This window comes from Halichoerus grypus, chromosome 8, assembly GCF_964656455.1.
Source record: "Halichoerus grypus chromosome 8, mHalGry1.hap1.1, whole genome shotgun sequence".
Taxonomy (NCBI): domain Eukaryota; kingdom Metazoa; phylum Chordata; class Mammalia; order Carnivora; family Phocidae; genus Halichoerus; species Halichoerus grypus.
In genome coordinates, this window is record NC_135719.1 from 93,673,230 (window position 1) to 93,695,843 (window position 22,614).

General features: G+C 34.7%; 1 protein-coding gene across 14 annotated transcripts in view; it reads left to right on the plus strand.

The window, feature by feature from the left end:
• The window catches only part of MIPOL1 (mirror-image polydactyly 1), a 306,247-nt gene that overhangs the window by 207,239 nt on the left and 76,394 nt on the right, over positions 1–22,614 (plus strand). For all 14 annotated transcript variants that reach the window (XM_078053584.1, XM_078053586.1, XM_078053590.1 and 11 more), the window contains one exon: positions 3,095–3,189. In XM_078053584.1, coding sequence (XP_077909710.1) covers positions 3,095–3,189 — 95 coding nt within the window. The remainder of the gene's footprint in view (positions 1–3,094; positions 3,190–22,614) is intronic.

Consider the following 22,614-nt stretch of genomic DNA (forward strand, 5'->3'; position numbering starts at 1 on the left):
ATTATCTGTAAGTATATAACTATATAATAAAAGTATAAAATGTCCTTGAAAATGATAAGCCCAAATTCATGGAAGTGTTCACTTTGGGGGTGGAAGGGAAGGAGGGAGTATAACTAGTAAGTGCGATATATGGGTTGGGGTAGAGGATTTTTTTTTAAATAGGAAGCAAGATAACAAAATATTTTTTAAATTTAAGACAAAATTTATCACTGTGTAAAGAATGTCATCAATATTGTAAATAGGTGTATGTCATTGCATATATGCTTATATATACACGTATAGACTATTTCTGGACAGATGACTGCTAATCTCAGGAGAAGGGATTTGTACTGAGGGTTGGAGGTGGAAGAAAGATTTACTTTACACTGTATTTTCTTATACTTTTTAAATTTTGTTAGTTTTTTAATGCATATATATATTTTTTTGGGGGGGATTTTATTTATTTATTTCACAGAGACAGAGAGAGAGAGCACAGATAGGCAGAGCAGAAGGCAGAGGGAGAGGGAGAAGCAGGCTTCCCACTGTGCAGGGAGCCCGATGTGGGGCTTGATCCCAGGACCCTGGGATCATGGCCTGAGCCGAAGGCAGCGCTTAACCGACTGAGACACCCAGGCGCCCCAATGCATATATTTTTATGAGTACACACATAAATGAATGCATGCAGGTTTTTTTTTCATGTAATTGCCAGAAATATGGGAAATATGCCCGAGGAACAGGAAAAAATATCTGTTCACTAATTTCCTTAATGTTTTTTATATGAAATTTATTATTGACTTGTAATGTGGTGGAATTATATGATATTAGTAGTGAAAGTAGGAAATGCAATAGAAGTAAACAACACATTTAAATTAGTTTTCTTACATATAACATAGATCCAACTCAAACTAGCCTAAGCTTAAAAAAAAATTTATGTACTCAGGAAGTCCAAGAGATGGAATGGATCTGAAACTGTCTGGCATAGGGGATCCAGGAGTACAAATGATGTCATCGGGATTCAGTTTTCTTCTGGGGCTGGTGGGATGGAGTACTGTGTTTGAACAACCTGGATTATATTTACCTGAGTGGTAGGGAATGAAGTTTATCCTAGCCACCAGGACTGAACAGGATCACTGTGACAGAGGGTAAGGGTATTTCCCCAAAAAAGAAATGCTGGCCAGATGAACATATATCTGATAAAGGAAAAGCCAGGAAGTTTATAATAGCTTTGAACATAGTCAGCAAGGCCTAGACATAAGATTAGACATTTGGGTTGCTATGAAGCCACACCAGATCTTCATAGCCAATTAAATGTGAGAAGTGAGAAAGTCAGTATTACCTGAAGCACAGGAATTTAAGTAAAATTCTCATGTTCCCATTTTTATTGCAGAAATTTCTTAGGCAGAAATCTTCATTATGGCGTTTTCCTACCAGAACATTGTTCGTTTTGTTTTTGGTTTGGGAGGGGGTTTTTGTTTGTTTGTTTGTTTGTTTTGTTTTTGTTTGTTCGTTTTTGCAGAAGTACCAGGTTAAAAAAACATCAAAAATAATCATCTAAGGTACTTAGCATTCTCATATATTTATTTAGCAAATTCTCTGTTACCTGTCCAATATTTGATATTCCTTAAATACATGTAACAGGATGTTCGACATTTTGTAAGTTGAATGTGATATGTTCTTTTTTGTGTGATTCCTTTTGACCATTAGTCACAGTGGGTATCTGTGTCTTCCATATTAACCATTTCAATCACATTTTATAGTTTACTGAAAATTGGCAAAGCTGTCAATTTTTGACATAAAGAACCAGCCACCTATTTTTAAATGCTTTTTTATAATTTTTGAGAATGTTTTATCTATAATTCTAGAACGTGACATGTTAAAGCAAGCACTCAAACATCTTAAATTTAATGAACAAGTAACTCTTTGTTAGGTTTGCTAGCCCAGATAGAGAACAAATTATTTAACTTAGCTCCTAAAGTTATATACAAAGACCTGAGTTGTTGCATTGTTTTTATTATTCTACATTATTCAAATAGAAAAGTGGCATTGTCCAGTGCTCACTTACATTACACTAATTAATTTTCCTGTGGTCAGGATTTCACAGTTTGTCTTATGACTTTATTCTTATGCAAGAAAATAATCCCAGTGAAATCATCTGAGTTCAGCAAAATTAGTGAACTTCTGCCTCCAAACTCAGTCACTTTTTAATTATTGCCATTAGTGTAGTTTGTGAGGTGTTTGATAACAATTTGCTCTGTGTTACATATCAAACACCACTTAAAGTGAAAGACAGTCTTTTCATGCAAATCAAATTTTGAATAAACAAAACTGAAATCTGACTTTACCGGTACCATATTTTAAAAGTTTCATTGAAAACTTTTTGGCTACGCCTGAAACCCAATGGGAAAGATGGTTAGAAGTTGGCAGTTCTTTTAAAACTACAAGTTTGAACTCTGTCGAAAAACTGACTACAGTCCCTTTTAAAGTTTGAATACTACAGGCAGAGAGGAACAATAGCATCCTTTGAATAAAATACCTCTAACATTCAAGATTGTTGCCATACTCCCTTTAGAGATTTTTGTCTGGCAGAAAAGGAATTGAAAAGGTTAAGTCATATCTGTAAGAATCAGGTTATAGTCTTGTATATTTTTTTCACATTAAATATCAAAGATGGCTTAACAACATATTTAGAATTTTCTGGGTTTTACTATTAATAAAGTTAAAAGAAAATCTAGTGTGGTCAGGCAGTGGAGCCACATTAAGTTTGTATGTGAAACACCGATTGTGCTTATCTCAAGATATTGCTCTGAACCCATGTTCCACATTCTGAATTCTGTGTATAAAGTTAAACATTGCAGAAGGGCATATATCTGATGATACAGATGAATAAGGTTGAAGTTGAGTAATGAGCAAACTTGGTAAATTTAATATATTCTTGTCTTCAATATGTCTGTTACTCATATAATTTGATTATTTTGTGAGAAATTATGAGACACTACTGAAAATACAGATAGATTTTAAAACTACCACAAATTTAAGGCTCCTATTTATACTGCAGTACTGTATTCTAACATACCAAAACTAATATTAAAGTTCTTAAAATATTAATTACTTGCAGGCAAAGTTGTTGGCTATGCAACAAGCCAGAGAGACTGCAGTTCAACACTACAAAAAACTAGAAGAAGAAATCCAAACACTTCGAGTTTACTACAGGTAAAATTCTTTTTAACCTGGGCATAAATAAATGTTGGTCTGGCCCTATTAAACTATTTGCTCACCTAAATGCCACTTCTGAAATGATATATATATTTAAAACAGTACATGAATAACAGTAAAAACAGCCTTTCGCCAATTATAATATAATATGAGAAGTTTTATAAAGGAATGCCACTGAAGGATTTTTTTTTTTTTTTTTTTTTTTTTTTTTTTTTAAAGATTTTATTTATTTATTTGACAGAGAGAGACACAGCGAGAGAGGGAACATAAGCAGGGGGAGTGGGGGAGGGAGAAGCAGGCTTCCCGCCGAGCAGGGAGCCCGATGTGGGACTCGATCCCAGGATCCTGGGATCATGACCTGAGCCGAAGGCAGACGCTTAACGACTGAGCCACCCAGGCGCCCGCCACTGAAGGATTTTTAACACTTATTTAATTTATGCTCCAAGAGTAGTTATGAAATTAATTCAGTAGGTCACACTGGCATTTTTTAATGAAAAGAAATAGAATAGAAAATGTCACTGGGTGTTATACGCAAACAATGAGTCATGGAACACTACATCAAAAACTAATGATGTAATGTATGGTGATTAACATAACATAATAAAATAAAAAAAATTAAATAAAATGTCAGAGTGCATCTCCTATAGTAAAGGTAAATATTGTTTTATGATACTTTGGTTTCAGTTTGGTGTTGTGTGAAAGAGAGTTAAGATTGTATATTGAGTTATGTGTAAAATATATATATTTTCACAATGGATCATGGTAAAAAAAAAAAATAAAAGGTTTGAAAAGTGATGTACAATGTCCTGTATGTTCTCTGATACTTAATAAGATTAAAAAACCCTCAAGTCTGAAGTGTAAGAATTCACTAACTTGGGCTGTGGGTTATTGAAAGATTTTCTATTAATTTTTCCCCTTCTCAGAATAATGTTGTTAAGTACAAAAAATGCAATTAAATCAAAATCAGCTTTACTGAAATAGTTATGAAAGTATCATGTTATGATATTTTACTATATTCACACATCATTATTAATACATTAAATTAGTATGTCTAACAGCAAGTCTATTAACTGTAATTTCAAAGTAGTGCTGACTGTAAATGGTATTTTGGGGATAACTGCAAACCCTGAAATGTGATGTGAAAACACCAGTGGTTCCTATGGGTGCAATTTCTCAAGAGCTGCTAAACAGTACTACTGTAGTTTTTGGCTATGTTCATAACTGTAAGAAGTGCTGTATTTACACCAGAGTGAAAAATAAAGATGAGTTTTTTTTTCATCCCAAGTTAAGAATGCCTGCTTTAGAACAATGTTACTGGCATATGTAGTTGGTTATTGTTATGAGTTGAATTGTGTCCCTCAAAAAAGATATGTTGAAGTCCTAACCCCTAGAATCTCAGAATGTGACTGTATTTGGAAATAAGGCCTTTAGAGAGGCAGCCAGGTAAAATTAGGTCATTAGCATGGGCTCTAACCTAATATGACTGATGTTCTATAACAAGGAGAAATTTGGACACAGAGACACACACATAGAGGAAGGCTATATAAAGACACAGGGAGACACAGGGATGCACCTGGCATCCACAAGCCAAGTAATGCCAAATGTTGGCAGCAAACACTAAAATGTAGAAGAGGCCTGGGAGGATTCTCACCTATAGCCATCAAAGAGAGCATAACCCAGCTGACACCTTGATTTTGGACCTGTAGGTAAATTTCTGTTTTAAGCCTCCCAGTTTGTGGTACATTGTTATAGTAGCCTTACGAATTAATGCAGTTATAAAATATTAAGTATGTTTGATTGATGACTGACTGGGGAATCATTTGTCTGCAGTTAGAAGCAATGTCTATATGTGGTCATGTCGGTAAACAAAAACCTGGTGATTAATGCAGACATCCCAGCCACTCACCCTTTTTTTTTTTTTTTGTAACTTTAGAGTGGATATGACAATCTTTCCTTCATACTTTACACCAATGGGTTCTCAACTGTAGCTGTGCATAAGAAGCACCTGAGGAGCCTCTAAAAATTCTAATCCCCATCTCCTCCCAGGCCAATTACATCAGTCTCTTGAGGTAGGACTAGGCTGTCAGTGTTTTAAGTTCCCTAAAAATTCCCACATGTATTCAAGTTTGAGGGATGCTGCTTTACAAGCACATTTCAAGTAGCTGCATTAAATTAGGGTCTCTTGGTAGAATAATAGGAGCATATATTAAACCTGCTACTAGGACTTATGAATATTGTGTGGTTTGTGCCCTTGGATATTGCAGTGCGGTATGAAGTAGCTTCACGCTATCGGTAAGGGAGAGTTTTCATGGAACCTTCCCCTGCCATCCTTGTGAGATAGGACAGCAAATGCTTGTTGATAAAGTGACATTATCCAGGAATTCTGAGAAGCATCTGATAATCTTACATGACCTGACATTTTTTTTCTTAAAAAACAAACCTTGATGTCAGTTCTTAATGCTCCTTCTTTTTACTGAATTGCAGATTACTGAAAGATTTTTAAAAATTGTAAAGCCAAAATACTTGTTTTCTAAAGACTTTTTTAATCTACATGAATATAACAGAGTTAAACAATCTCTTCTAGATAAAGAGTTAACAATTGTTGGCTCAAAGATATGCTTCACATGTACCCCTCTCACTGCTACTTAAAAAAAAAAAAAAAAGGCTGGTAGTATGCTGAAGCTACTGGGATTTGCACTTAAGACAGCCCTGCCTTTTGTGGCTTATATAAATGAACCTCTCCAAGACCATTTCCTTTTTGTGAAATTAGAATTATAGCACCTACCTCATACAGTTGTTTTAAGTATGTACAGTTCTTAGCACAGTATTTAGCTTATTGTTAGTGCTCAACCAACGTTAAGATAAATTTACTTTTACACGACAAAGTCAGTGAAGTAGGAGTAGAATCAAAATGTATATCACTGAAGCCAAAGAAGGAGATTTTAAAAAATTTTTTAAAAAAGATCATCTATTGCTAAATGGTTAAGGAAGATAAGGAGAAAAAGTGTCCTTTCTATTTGAAATTAGGTGGTCATTAGTAACCTCCACAGAAGTAGTTTTAATAAAGCATTAGATACAGAAGCCAGTTTTCTGTGAATTGAAGAGTGATTAGAAGTCAAGAAGCATAGTAATTTGGACAATAGAGCAGTCCTTGAAGAAACTTGAATAAGGAAGATGTTAATGATAGTTGAGAAAAAAGGAAGATAGGTTCAGGACTTTTGGTTTTGGTTTTTGAAAAATGGCAGATATTTGAGCCTGCTTATGACTAATTGGAAAGAGCTAATAGAATTGTTATGGATAGAACAGGATTCCTACAGAAATAGGAAGAGATGGAATTTAGAATCTCCCAAAGCATTTGCCTTGAACAGGAAGATGGTCACCTTGTGCTCACAGACAGGACTGAAAGAGATAAGAATAGCTGTGGAATAGAAATAAGTTTCAGTTCACAATTAAGAGTTCCATTTTTTTCTGTAAAGTGAGCGTCAGTATGGGCTTCTAAAGTGCAGAGGGCAGGAGGCTTTGAAAGGGAATGGGAAAGAAAACTGAGTAAGGGCAAGAAGACCACGACAAGCAGTCCTCAAGAGCGAGCTGGGCATAGATGCTACAGATGAGTTCTAGTTTGTACAGTTGCATAACTTGACACATTCAACTCCCTTGTATAGTAGCACAGAAGGCAAAGGATTGAAATGATCCAGGATTACAAGTTTGCAGGACTGAAATGATGGAGAGGAGCGTGGTTGAAAGTAAACTAGCAAAAACTTGTTGAAATGATGAATAATGGTCTAAGCTAAATAGAGCAGGAAGTAAAACTGAAAGAACCTATATACCAAGAGAAAAAGGAGGAATTAAGAAACCTAAATCTTGAGATCAAAGAGCAAAGGTGGCAGGAATAAGAAAATTCAAGAGCTGAAAGGATCAGAGGTTGTAGGCAGAAAGTGGACTGTTGCTGTTTAAGATCTCAGAGGTGAAGCACTCAGACTGAGCATTGACAATATTAAAAGCATTGCCTTAGAAGTAGACGAAATTGAGAGGGGGGTCACTAGATATGAAGAAGTAAAAAATTATGAAACTCAAGTATTGAATACCCATTTGGATACTGTCTGAAAAGATTGGGTACTCACTGTCAGTGCCGTAATGGCAAACGACCTAAAAATAGATAAAAACTACGTGTTGAAATAAACAGCTCTATGTATCAAAGGAAGAAACCTGTACAGTGTGTGATGCACAGGAGAATGTGTGTGTCTGTGAGGAAAGTTGGGTCCTTTAAGGAGCTCCGCATTTCTATCAAAACAGAGAGGTACAGAGAACCTTCCTGCGTTGTTGATGGGGATATCAAATGATGCATCTGCTGTGGAAAGCAGTTTGGCAGTTCCTCAAAATTAGACATGGAATTCCCACATGATCCAGCAATTCCACACGTAGGTATATACCCTACAAGAATAGAAAGCAAGGACTCAAACAGATACTTGCACACCAAGGTCTGTACCGTATTGTTCAAATTAGCCAAAAGGTGAAAATAAAACAAGTTGAGTGCCCATCAACAGATAAATGAATTAAAAAATGTGTTATCTACATACAGTGGAATATTATTTAGCCCTAAAAAGAAATGAAATTCTGATACATGCTACAACATGAATAAATGCATTATGCTAAGAAGAATAAGCCAGAGAGAAAAGATAAATATTATGTGATTCCACTTCTGTGAGGTATCTAGAATAGGCATATTCCTAGAGACAGAAAGCAGAGTAGAGTTACCACTGGCTGAGGGAAGGGAGGGATGAGGAATTGCCAGGGACTGGGGGAGGAGAGAATGGGGAGTTAGGGTTTAATATGTACAGAGTTTCTGTTTGGGATGGTGAAAAAGTTCTGGAAATGGACAGTGGTAATGGTTGTACAACATTGTGAATGTACTTCATGCCACTGAATTGTACACTTAAAAATGGTTAAAATGGTAAGTTTTATGTTATCTTACCACAATTTTTTTTAAATGTACAAAGAACATTCTGTGAGGATATACAGAAATTTATTTAAAATAGAATAGGGGTAAAATCCCTGGGATATTAGACTCTGGGAAGGGAGAGGCAATTACAAAAAGAACAAAGCTGTAATTTCATGGGAGCTCACATTCTGATTTAATTGATTCAAATGAAAGTAAACAGTATTTCTTACTCACTTGAATAGATGGTGGTTACAGATCCATACATAAAACACAACTAGTATTCATAGAGATAATAGTTTTTTGCTCTCTTTCCTGTGTTATAGAGGACAAGAAAAAGTTCCATTTTTATGTGAAGAAAACCAATACTAATTATGTAATGTGTGTGTGTGTGTGTGTGTGTGTGTGTAAAGAACTCCTAAATAATAAATTTTGTTTAGCAAAGTTTAAGAAAAAATACATTTTCAGTTATTCAAGTCAATTTTACACACACATATGCACATATGTGTGTATTACCATGTCAAAGTTATTCCCCAATAATTAAGAAAAAATAAGCTAAGAAAAATATAGGAATAGGACAGTAAGCTGGAGTCAGGAGCAAGTCAGTATACAACAAAAGAATAAATAAATCTCAAGAATAAGTCTGGCTCTCAGCTACAGCCAAAGCCGGGGAGGATGTATGATCAGTTACTAGTTTTAGGGGCAGATTAAAATATGCTGATGACTTTCATTCTACTTTGCCTTTAGTTCTGCCAGTTAGTGATAATGACCTTATTCTCTTTAAATTCTTTTCCAAGAATAATTTTCTTTTGCTGGGTTATGTGCACTAAGAGCTACTGTTACTATAAGCATTTCATTTCCCTGTATGGAAATAAGGAACATGGAACTATATTTTTCTGAGCTTCTCTATTCTGTCTGTTTCCTTTGAGTTTTAGAAGATTTTGAGTACTAAGAAGAGAAATGTTGGCCTTTCATTTCCTTCGGCAGAGTTAGGGACGGGGCAATGAGGTGGATGGGTAGGGATACTAAACTTAACCATTATAACTGACAGCTCTTTCACATTAAAGCAGAAGGCATAACAAGAGAGGAATAGCAATAGGAAGATTTCAAATAAACTTCACTTATTACAAAAGTGTTTTTAGTAAAGTATTAGTACCTCCTCATTGTTGTGCTAAATGCTAAATTCATTGGCAACAGCTTCATTAGTTTCAATCTAAACAGCTTCATCAGGGAATGATCTTAAACTTGTAAGGGTTAGATCTGTATTTAGTAATGATTTTTTCCTGTTATTATAAACCTGTAGGGCTGCATTCCTAAGTTCAGGAGGCATAATAACAACCTCTTTCTAATCGAGAGAATGCCTAAGTTTCAGTGTTTGCTGATTTTATAGTACTTCCTTATATTTCCTCTTGCTTAAAAAAAAGTGTAAATTCAAATGTGTAGATAAGAATTAGATCCTGTTGTTTGGTGCCAGTAAACTAGGATTTAATATTTACAATAACAGCAGTTTATGTTTTAAGTTTGTATTATATTTGTGTGATTCCATGTGGGAAGTTGTGATGCCTTTCAGAACCTGATAAATTTCACATTTTAGACCAAAAATATTGAATAGAATGCTCCATATTTTAAGGTAGTATGTTTCCTATGATTATACTAGTATTTTCTTAATCATAGAAATCATTTCTTAACAGAATACTTCCATGTTTGACATAGTGAAAACTGGACTAAACATGAGCCCTACTTACTGGTTTGTAATACACATTTCAAAGTTGTAGAGGCCATAATATAGAGCCCTTGTAAAATATATTGAAAAAGAGAATGAAGTTCTTAATTTTTCCTACATTCCTTTTCTAAATTTTATTTAGTATGAGTCTTTTACTTCTTAGTTGCGTTTTTTCTCTGTGTATATGCCATCCTTAGCAATCAAAAGCATTACTGTCACTCAGATCTGGTGTTTGGTTTGTTTTGTTTCTTCAGTGTGGTGATAGGTTTTCCTTGAACCCTATGTTCTCTCAGTGAGAACTATGCATTGATAAGACAGTTGGCAGTGACTATGGCATGCAGGCTCTAGCCAGGGAGCAGCATTTTTCTCAGTGCCATGAGAGGGCTTGAACGCTTGATCCTGACCTCATTTGTTCAGTGTTCCAATCAATTGTGCTAATTGGACTGCCCAATGACATAAAAAATTTTGTCACATATGTATTTTCAATAAGAATTAACTATCCATGTGGGGCGCCTGTGTGGCTCAGTCGTTAACCATCTGCCTTCGGCTCAGGTCATGATCCCAGGGTCCTGGGATCGAGCCCCGCATCGGGCTCCCTGCTCCGCGGGAAGCCTGCTTCTCCCTCTCCCACTCCCCCTGCTTGTGTTCCCTCTCTCGCTGTGTCTCTCTCTGTCAAATAAATAAATAAAATCTTAAAAAAAAAAAAAAAAAAAGAATCAACTATCCATGAAGCTGTGTTATGGTACCATACTGCTAAAGCAGGAATAAAAAGAGCAAAAGAAGACCTGAATTCTTCCATCTTTGCCATTAATCAGATTTTTTTTAACATAGGCAAGCCCCAAGCTTTCTCTGTTTCAGTTTCTTTAACTTTGACACTAGGGGCTTTTTGTAGTTAGTTCTAACATTTTGTGAAATTTGCCACCCTTTCATGTGAGGTAGATTAAATTTTTTTTAGTGATGTTTATTTTTATTTTTAGAATCAAGAACTGTTGAGGCGCCTGGCTGGCTCAGTCAGTAGAGCATGCAACTCTTGATCTCAGGGTTGTGAGTTCGAGCCCCATGTTGGGTGTAGAGATTACTTAAAAATAAAATCTTAAAAAAAAAAAAAAGAACTGTCTTCTTATACTATTAAGTCGCACCTATTTTCAGGGTCTTTTTAATGTACAGTTGGCTTCACCTTTACTATTCAAACCAACGTATGTATTTGTTGGTGGCTGTGGAATGCAAAACAAAAGGAAAATTAAAACAGTTTGAAAAACAAAAAACCTTAAGGTTTGTATTTTCTGTATGTCCAGTGATTTGGAATATAGTTATTAAAGATTCCTTCCTCCTCTCAAATTATAGAATGTGACATTTAATAAGTTACTTCTGAATGTCAGTTACTTCACCTGTAAACAGATATCTGACCTGCTTACTGTGAAAATCAATGAGAAAATATATTTAGATGTTTTTTGAAAACTGTAAAGCGCTGTGCAAGGAAATAAATTAATAGTTTATTGATAAAATTACTTTAAAAGTTTTGCTTTATTCAGATGTAAGACAACTATTAAATTAGTAAAAGGCTATTTCTATTGAAATATTTTATGCTTCTATGACTGTATCCAGAAGGATATTTTTTGCATTGTCAGTTTTCACTATTTGCTAGGCCTTATTCTAACACTAAGTTAAAAAGCAAAACTAAAATTCATCATGTATAGTCCTACTGTTCTTTGTTTTTCAATCAAATGACCCTTCCTCCTCTTTTAAGAGCATTTAACAAAATATTTTGTCATTTAATCATTGTGGTTAGCAAAAGGCCCACAGTTAAAATGGGCTTTCTCCTGGTGTTTGCCATCTATTAACATTATTTCTATTAGCTTAAGAAAATTTTAATTTTAGATTTTGTTAGATAAAAAACTAGTTTTTCCCTTGATCTTGGCACAGAATCACCATTATTATAGCTCCACAGGGGCCAGTTGCCTCATGCATAGGTGATCTTTCATTTGTCCCTTTTCACAAATGTAGTCAGTGGCCGAATTCTGCTACACTTTTCCTTGCAGTGTCTGTTACTTTTGCCTTCTTATTTCCCACAGTTCCTACCTTAGATCAGACTTGTACAATCTCCTGGCCAGGCTTTTCTTCCTACCTCATCTATTTGTCTCCATTCCTTACTCCTCTTAAGATTCCTGAAACATTATTTTCAACCTCTCACTGAGCCATTAACACGATTTAATGATACCACATTAGCTATACAATAAATTCCAAACTCTTTAACCTAACATTCATGAACCCTTGTTATTTCTGCCACCTCTATGTCTGAATTACTATTTCACCCATCATCTTCTTGCCTGCTGGTTTCATTCCTGTCAGTGGTCACCGGTGCCATTACACTGCCTCACACATAGTAGGAACCCAGTAAATATTTGTTGTACTGAATTGACTGTTATTTGCACTCCCAAAATGAACCATTCACTTTTTCCTAGACACACCCCACAATTCCCCACTCCAGTGCTTTCCCATATGTCCCCTATTCCTCCTGGAATACTCCATCTCTGCCTATCACCTTCTTATTGAGCCTTTGGAACACAATTTAAATACCAATTATTCTATTAATCTTTTTCTTATTTTTTCAACCAGAAATGATCTGATTTTACCTAAAAATTAACTACCATAGTTCTTCACAATGGCTCTCTCACAATACGTACCTCATGCTTACCTATATAATAGTTGTATGACTATTTCTCTTAATTCCTCTACCAGGGCTGCTATTCTTTATATACACCCAGGCCTTCAGTAAATATTTGTCAAACAAATGAATAAACCATGAAATTAACACTAGATTGAAAGTTTCTTCAGATGGAAAATTTCTTCAGAATAGTAGTGTGTGTACAATGCATAATACAATAAGAATTCAATGATGAATAAAATGATTGGAAATAGTATGGACCTAGACCAACATCTTGATTAGTCATCTGCAAGGGTGTGGGACAAAACAGGGTCTCCATGTAACACAGTATGTCATCTGCCAACAAAGTTTATTTTTTCCCAGGCCAACAGTGTTCAAATTTGAAAAATGTTATTAGAAATATTTGTTTGAATTTTACTTTTTTTTTAAATTTAGAATTAAAAACTCAAGAAACAATATTATTATCATATATCAACATCATATATCATGTTCATTCCAATATTGTTTCTTATAGTGAAAAAATAATCTTTCCTTTGGATATTTTGTTTAGTCAACACATTATTTTAAAATGTTAAGTTAACTGTCAAAATAAAAACTGGAAGATCTGCCAACATGGGATCCTTATGATTATATCATAGCGTGTGTATTAGTCAGGGCTCTCCAGAGCAACAGAACCAAGAAACTGTGTACGTACATGGAGAGAGAGAAATTTTAAGGAATTCACATGCATTTGTAGAAGGTGGCCAGTCTAAAATATGCAAGGTAAGCCAGCTGACTGGAGAACCAGGGAAGAGTTGATGTTGCTGTCATGAGTCCGAAGATGCAGAATTCCTTCTCCCTCAGGGGAGCTCTTTCTTTCTCTTAAAGCCTTCAAGTGATTGCACGAGCCTACCCCCCGACCCATATTATGAAGAGTAATCTGCTTTCCTCAAAGTCTACTGATCTAAATAGTAATCATATCTAAAAAATGCCTTTATGGCAACTTCTAGACTGATGTTTGAACAAATACCTGGTACCATAGCCTAGCCAAGTTGACAAAATTAACCGTCACACCTGTGCATTTCAACAATCAGCTGCGGCAAAGCAGAAACTACTTTCTCTAAAAAGCACACACTCTCTATTTCACCATATTTCCCATCCTGCCTACTTCATGCATTTCAAATTATCTGCCTCATTCATATAGGCATATAAGTTTGTGACCCCAGATGTATGTTGTGATCTTATTTATAAAAGGAGTATTTGTACACATATTACAAATGCACTGGCCCCTGGCTGCCTCTCTAACCTTGTTTATTAACATGTTTCTACTCTTGCTTTAGCTACACTAGTTCCCTTATTATCATAAACCTTAAAACATTAGCTATGGCCAGAAATGACAATGGAAGGAGAGAATTCCTTCCTATTTCAAGAGATTTCACTGAGTACAATTAGATTTAATTTAGCATATTTGAATTATAAATATTTTTCTCCTTCCTTTCTATACATGACATATATATGTTATTAATTCTTTAAAGGATACTCTTAATGCTTTAAAGGATACTTTAGAAGTTTTATTAAATCTAAACTAGTTTAAAATATTTGACAAATGGAAATAATAGCTAATAATTGGAAACCTTTCTTCAGAAACATTCTGATTCATTAACCATGAAAACAATAAATAACGATTTGTTAACGTGTAGAACAAGATATAATAACCTGAGATCTTTGAGCTACTCTTGATTTCTAATGCCACTGTTGTCATAAAAAGCTTAGTAAATATTAACTGAGGATGATGATGACCCCACAGTACTTTTAAGAGTGTGGCACTGGCAGGACAGGCCGATACCCGGGACTTCACATTGTCATTTTGCCCTGGGTCCCCTCCACCTGGGCCTCTCCCAAAAGGACAAATGTTTACCTGCAGTTAGGCATTTAAATGTGTAAATATTCCAGTCTCGATTATATACAAAGTAGCTCGAGTTTTCACTCTTTAAATCACAAACTAGTTTTTCTCTGAACTTTAAATTGGTGTTCCAAAAGTTTGCAAAGGTCCACATAGGCTTACTTGAATGTTTCTCCCGTAATTCCAAACAAAAAAATTGTTTTATAAACTCAGCTCAATATAAAAGTATTTTGCTGCTCTTATAATTCCAAACCCAAGATATTTATGAAACGCCTGAGTTTATTATTATAGTTTACTATTCTGCTTAGTTGTTAAGTTTTAAATATTGTACAGTATATCTTGTTTCCTTTGGGCTTGGAAGGGTTTCATTTTATGACTGTTAGTATTCATTAATATACTTCCAGTTGCTTCCCAAATAACTGCTTCTGATTAGATCAGAAATAAACAATATTCGTTACTACATGAAACAATCAAGAAATTCAAAGGCCTAGGGATTTTCTTTAGTTTAGTTTTATTAGACATTATTGATCTGATAAATATTTTAATGTACATTAATCCATGGAAAGTCTAGTTGTCCTATCAAGCTAGGTCAACTGGTCTAAAAAAAAAAAAAATGAAAATTTTCTGAAACCTTAATTATATGAAAAAATATGAAAATTCAGATTTTGTTCTAGAAAGTTGAACACACTAACTACACCATTGGCTCATAACTGAGCTATGTAAGTTTTCTGATTTTGTTTGGTTTGATTTCACTTTTTAAAATTTGTTTTATTTTGTTGTATATGATTCAGAATTGAAATAACCATTTATCTAGTTTTTCTACTCTGTTACCTGAAAACTAAAGTGAAACCAAGGAGTCAAGTATTATTAGTCTTTTGTGTCCTGACATGATTTTTAATAGCTACTTCTTTTTGTTTATAATTAGTACCATGATGAAAAGGTGACAAATAGACAAGTTATAATTCATATGAAGAAAATTTCATTTATTTCTAAATCTGATTTAATTGGATCTTTATTGTTTTATTTGTTAAATGTTTATTTTGCATTCTTTTTTTTTTTTGTTATGATACAGTGTTTTAATTCAGAGCTGACATTACAATAAGACAGATGGTATACATTCTGACTAAGTGACCTTTGACAGGTTATTAACCTGGCTGAGCCTCAATTTCCTGACCTGTAAAACTGGAACTGTAATATTACCTGCCTCAGATTATTTTTGAGAAAAATCAAATGAAATAATGTATGCCAAATGCTTCGTACAGTTGCTGGGTACAGACTTAGGTATTTAATAAATGTGAACCTTTGTTATTATAATCCCTGTGCTGAGTTTATATTGAGTTACCAGTCACTTTTCTTTGAAATTCTGTTAATACATTTCCTTTTTTTTTAGTATTTTTGGCTCAGAATACAATATTGTGACTGCAATATGGAATTGTTTGATTTTTCTTCAGGAACAAGTTTTCACTTGAATTAGAGGTCTCGTTTGTTTCTTGTTGTGGGATACTTGAAGAAAATACTTAGTCAAAATGATGTGCTTGAACTTAGATTTGGCTCTTTTTTTATGAACAGTTTATTTTCAGGAGTTGTTTCTTCACACAGGAACATTTTAATGGTCAGAAATCGGGGCGCCTGGGTGGCTCAGTTGGTTAAGCGACTGCCTTCGGCTCAGGTCATGATCCTGGAGTCCTTGGATCGAGTCCCGCATCGGGCTCCCTGCTCGGCGGGGAGTCTACTTCTCCCTCTGACCCTCCCCCCTCTCATGTGCTCTCTCTCATTCTCTCTCTCTCAAATAAATAAATAAAATCTTTAATGGTCAGAAATCTATTGAGAATTAGAAAATAATTTTTCATTTTTATTCTACCTTATTAAAATTATTTTTATAGAGTTCACATTCAAAATATACCATTTCTCCTAATGTTTTCTACTAAAAAACCTACCCCGGGGACACCTGGGTGGCTCAGTCAGTTGGGTATCTGCCTTCCGCTCAGCTCATGATCTCGGGGTCCTGGGATCAAGCCCTGCGTTGGGCTCCCTGCTTGGTGGGGAGTCTGTTTCTCCCTCTCCCCGCCCCCTGCTTGTGCTCTCTCTCACTATCTCTCTCTCTCTCTCAAATAAATGAAATCTTTAAAAAATAAATAAATAAAAATAAAAAAATCTACCCCAGAAAATAATAAATATGTAATTTTACAGCTGTTTTTCTAATTCTTTTATCTTGGAGTTTAGTACATACGTTATCTTCTTTAATCCTTTCAACATCCTTGTGAGGTATTATCCCTTTTTCCAGATGAGGAAACTGAAGCACAGAACCATGAACTTACCCTAGGTCACATCAGGGCCAGTAACAGAAGTTAAATATTACCCAACCCATCTAATACTTGGGCCTTTTACTTAGCTACTGGACACCTTCCCCCGGCTCTGCCTCTCTTAGAAACACTGAGTTTAGCTGAAGTTAAACTGGTACTTCAGCATTATTTTCCTGATTTCGATATGCTTGATATGTTTGTCACATTAAACACACCTCTGAGACCACGTTAAAGACATGTTAAAACAGTAAAAGAATCTGACCTGCTTTGGAGTTTAACAGTCTTTGTCTGTGTTCAACCAAACTATACAAATTACAACCGCAGTCAATGTCTGGATTTATAAATAGACTACCTCAGAATTTTTTTTAGAACCTTTAAGCTCTAGCATTATATCATATGTCAGACTACAGAAGGTAAATACTGTGCCTGAAAGTAATTTTATCCACACAATCATTTATTTTTACTTGCATGTTGTAGTATTGTATTGTTTTATCATTGCTCTAGCACAACCGCTAACATAACATTAACCGTATTAGAAGTAATCGTTAGCCCAATAGCCATTTTCAATTTAATATGAATTTATCAAGAGCCTACTGTATACTAAGTACTGTGCAGTCTCCTGTGGAGATTAAAATAACAGGATAAGATGCAGTTGCCAACCCTCAAAAACATTGTAATTCAGTAGAAAGAAAAGATACTCAAAATGAGCATAAAAAAATATATTCTGTTAAATAAAATTACTTGACATTGCCACAGAAAATCACAAAAGGGAGAAATTATTATAGACTGAAATAGACAACGTTTTAGGAATGCTTGGGAATTGAAGTATGAACAAATAGGATTCTGATAGAAAGAGAGGAGAAAGATGAAGAGCATTCTAGTCTGGAAGAACAGAGTAAGCAAAAGTGAGGAAGTTATGAGTATAATGTGTTACATTATGGAATTGAGACAAGGCTGCAGGAGTTTGAAGTTAGCATGCGTTTAAGTTTGATCCTGCACTCCCTACAGATATAGAGCCTTGGAAATTAGCATATTAACCAGCAATTCCATTCCATTCAAAACAGGTATTCAAACAAAAACTTGTATACTAATGTTCATAACACAATTGTTCACAATAGCCAAAAAGTGGAAACAATTAAAATATCCATCAACTAATGAATAGATAAACAGAATATGATATATCCATACAATGGAATATTATTCAACCATAAAAAGGAATGACATGCTGATACATGCTGCAACATGGATGAACATGCTTTTCAATGTCTATAATAAAGAGTGATATAATTTTTATTACATAATACATTGAAAAGCTAATTCTAAAATTTACATAAAGATGCAGTTGATTTAGAATTGTCATTGCAACTTTACAAAAGAAACAGTTGGAAGAAAATTACTACCTGATTTCAAGATATAGTCCATAAAATCACAGATATCAAGACACTAGTAATGTGAAAGGACCATGTAGATCGTTGGATTAGAAAAGACTTTCACACATATATGGTCTGTTTATTTTCAACAACAAAGACAAGGCAGTTCATAAGGAAAAGTAAAACCTGTTCCACAAGCAGTAATAGAAAAACGGTGTAGCTATTTGTAAAAAATTAATTGTAACTCTTACCTCACATCATTCACAAAAATTAACAGGGACTTCATCTTATTTGAATCTTTTTTCCAGCACCTAATATACTGGCCAGCTTGTAGTAGGTACTAAATAATTTTTTGTATGATAAATAAATAATTAAATTCTAGTTCTGGTTTCTGGCTCTGGCCTCCGTGAGAGATGCTTATCACACTTTCAGAAGGCTATATACCAATTCCTTAGTTTCACGCCAATAAGATATAACCTCATTAGACAAATTCTAGTTCCCTCGTCTGCAGTGTGTCCGTCTGGGTAGCTTTCCAGTCATAGCTTCCAGATACACTCACCTGGCACTGAAACGCATAATGGTACTACAGATATTTCTTTATGTCACTGCATTTGTATATATTAGAAACTGCAAGAACACGAACATGTTGAGTAACAAGAGGCAGAACAGTCATATATGTCTGTGGATAATTCAATACTATTTGTTGATGCTGCTGATTTGCATTTGGCTGCCACTGGCAGCTAGAGTCAACATGACATATTCATTTATCCTAATATTTAATTCCAGTGAGCTCTCTTTTTTTATTAACACAGATATAATGTGTCTTTATTTTGCTCAAAGTTAGAGGATACTGGTGCCTATCTTCAGTGTACGGGCAGATAGACAGTGATTAATGTTGGTGGATGAACTAAAGAGGTAAGGTGACTATTGACACAGCAGAACAAGACTGGAAACAAAAGTCAGGACTCCCAATGGCTGATTTTATAAAACAGTTCTTTTTTTTTTTTTTTTTAAGATTTTATTTATTTATTTGACAGAGAGAGAGAGCGAGAGAGGGAACACAAGCAGGGGGAGTGGGAGAGGGAGAAGCAGGCTTTCAGCCAAGCAGGGAGCCCGACGCAGGGCTTGATCCCAGGACCCCGGGATCATGACCTGAGCTGAAGGCAGACGCTTAACCAACTGAGCCACCCAGGCGCCCCTATAAAACAGTTCTTAAAGGAATAGACTCTTTTCTAGAATACCTCCCTCATCACATAGCTGCAAACTGTTTTGTTAAAAACAAAACAAGTTTGATCAACAGAAAACAAAATGCTCTTCTTAGAAGCTATGTTTTGTGATACTACTTCAATGACTCACCAGAAGAAAAGTCCCAGTTATGTTCTGTCTCTTAGAATTCTTCAGTCCTTACTAATCTTCCTTGTGAAGAGGAATAGTCGCCATACTCTAGCAATAGCCCCAATAGCCAGTGTGGGCCAGTACAGGCCTGGAGAAGTATCATTGCAAAAGTCAGCATGTTTTCTGCAACAAGAATGTGAAACAAGGTGTCTCCTATATGCTGCTTAGTTCGAAAGTGATCTGAGTTCTAGGATTGTAACAGTTGATTTACAATGTGCCCACAGTGTCACTGGTAGGAAATTATTTTTGTTTTGATTGATGTTATTATAAATAAGTTCTAATATATAGCAGAAGTCTTCTGATTTGACTAAACTATATTGACTTTCTTAAAGATTGTTATATTTGCCAATAAATACTTATTAATAATAACTAGCAAAACCATTAGGAGCTTTCAAAGTTTTTTTTTTTTCTTTCTTTTTAGGAGCTTTCAAAGTTTTAATAGTTCACTGTATTCCTTAAATATTAAATAGTCTTAAAATCTTTACAAGGAAGTTAATATTGTTTGCTATGCTGTCGCCTTTTAAAATCAGTGGTGTAGGGTTAAGCAAGAGAGTGCAAGGGGAAAAAATGTTCCTAAAGGGAACTTAGAAAACTGAAAGTCTTCCTATATGCTGTGAATTATATTAAAAGAAGAACAGGCTCTCAAACTGCAAAATCAGTATCCTGCTGACTCTTCCATACACATGAAGATCACTTAGAGTTTTTGCATTCATTAATACTTGTTCCAATTCCATGACAGACACATTCTAGGTTTATATCTTTACGTAACTCTTCAAAATTTTCTCATATATGACTCCACAGACATTCTGAAAGACTACCTTAAAATAATTTCTGGTTTATGCCAACAAGGGGAATAGCACAAGATTACATTCTTCCTTCTGTTACCTAGGGAGTATTTTTGACATTGCATACATCAGTACTTGATCAGACAGGTTGCTGAAATTTTGGCCATGTCAAAGTCATGTATAAGAATCAATAGCTCTGTTCCATTTTCTTTTCATCTCCGTATCAATGGCTTCTGCAACTAATGTTACCAATTAAAAAAAAAATAAAGAAATCTTTGGCAGAGATAATTCACAAAATTATCGAAATAAATAAGGCATACATACACTCAGATTATATTTTAAATAATTATGTTTATCAGTATAAACACCGACTAAATATAGGCTTCTAGAAAACATTGAAATAGCAAATATATAGATCTGTAAAGAACTCCTATTATCCCAATTGTCTTAAAAGGTATTCAGCATTGAATGAAGGTAAAGAAGTTGAATTCTGTTTTCTTTTTTCCATGTGTCCTTAAGTGGAATTAATAATGAAATTATTCTTTACTCTATGTACAGACTACTGTTAAGATTTAAAATTTTTCCTATTTGAAATTGACTGTGTTGGCCATGTGGGATTCAAGAATTACAGTTCCTTTCCTTTGGATTGAATTTGTCAAACCCTCTGCCAAAGGAGAAGAATGTTTTTGGATCGAGACAAAAGGATTTTTTTTTTTTTTTTTACTCCATCAAGTACTTAAAATCATATCATATTTTGTGTTTCTTTCTTACTTGAGCCATGACTTTCTTGTACAGTTGTTTTATCTTGTCTGATATTTCTAATTACCTTTCTTTTTCTTGGATCTTGTGCTTTATTATTTCAGCTTTTCCATCTTGTCACCCTTACTTTCTGTTTCATGTATTTCCCTTTTTCACCAGAGCCCTCTGTCTCTCCTGCTCTAATGGGCCTATTGGTGGCTCTCTGGAGTCCTGCACAGCTGTCATCCTAGGATTTCTCTCCACTGCTCCACGGGGGTGGGTTTCACTATTTCCGGGATTCCCTGTCTTCTTTCTTGCTTTGTTCCCTCTACAGGTAACTTCCGAACAAAGTGTAGATGGTAGAGGAGTTTTCTGAATATAGAATTCAGATGTGAAAATTACATCCCTTTAAAACTTTCAAGATATTACTCTTCTCTTTTTCTGCTCCCGGAGTAACTGCTCCCAGAATGATTCAAATTAGTCTTACTTTGTAGACTTTTTCTCATGGGAGATATTAAACTTTTTTACCTCGGTGTTCTGAAGTCTCCTGAGGGAGAGGTCTGAGAGTAGATCTTCTTTAATTTATTGCACTCTGTTCTTATAGATGCTTTCAATCCTAAGATTCTTGTCTGTCATATTGGAGAAATGCTCCTTAAGATTATTTGCTAGTTTGCTCTCCTCCTTTTAATTTTCTTTCTTTCTGATGTCTCTTTCTGGTTTTCTAATTGCCAGTTGATTCTTTCATAGTTTTCTCTATATTTTCTAAATCTTTAACTTTCTATTACATGGTTTAAAAATTTTCTCAACTTCATTTCAAATTTTGTTTTTTGTTGTTGTTGTTGGTTTGTTTGGTCAAATATATTTGAAACATTTGTTTGTATAAGTCTACCTTCTTATTGTTGCTTTTAAGTAGCTTCCCATTTCCAAGAATAAAATAAGTTGTCTGTAGATACAAAGTTTTCACCATAGCTATTGGCTAAAAATATTTTCCCATTTAACAAGTTGCATAAAAGCCCACACATTCATTTTTTTTTAGTTGTGGTCAAATGTATAACAAAATTTACCAATTTAACCATTTTTAAGTGTGCGGTTCAGTGGCATTAGGTACATTCACTTGTGCAGTCTAGTCCTTCTTCTATTAACTTTTAATTTAGCCAATTAAACATTCTCTAAAAATGTTTCTCTCATTTTTGTTCCTTTTTCATAGCATTCTGATCTTGTATAATCAACAATGTCTCATTTCTCTCTGTATTAATTTTTTTTCCTAATTTTTGTTGTCTAAACTGTTTCTTTGGAGGAATCAAGCTTTCTGGTTATTTACCATGTTCTTTCTCTTTCGTCCTGTGGTTCTCATCATATGTCTTTTCATAGTTAAAAGAAGAAAGCTGGATGTCTGGTATGTGCTTCATTAGCTATTATGTAATGGTCTATATCTACCCTCTACAGGAATTGTGCTGGATAATATTGTATGGGGTAAATAGGGAACATTAACTAGTGGGATTCACTTTAATTTTGACCCAGTGAATAAGTAATTCTACAAGTGACAAAACAAGGAATATTTGACTTGGCAGTGCATATCCCAATTAGCTTCTTCCAGGGAATTCATTTTTTTAAGCAGTTCAGTA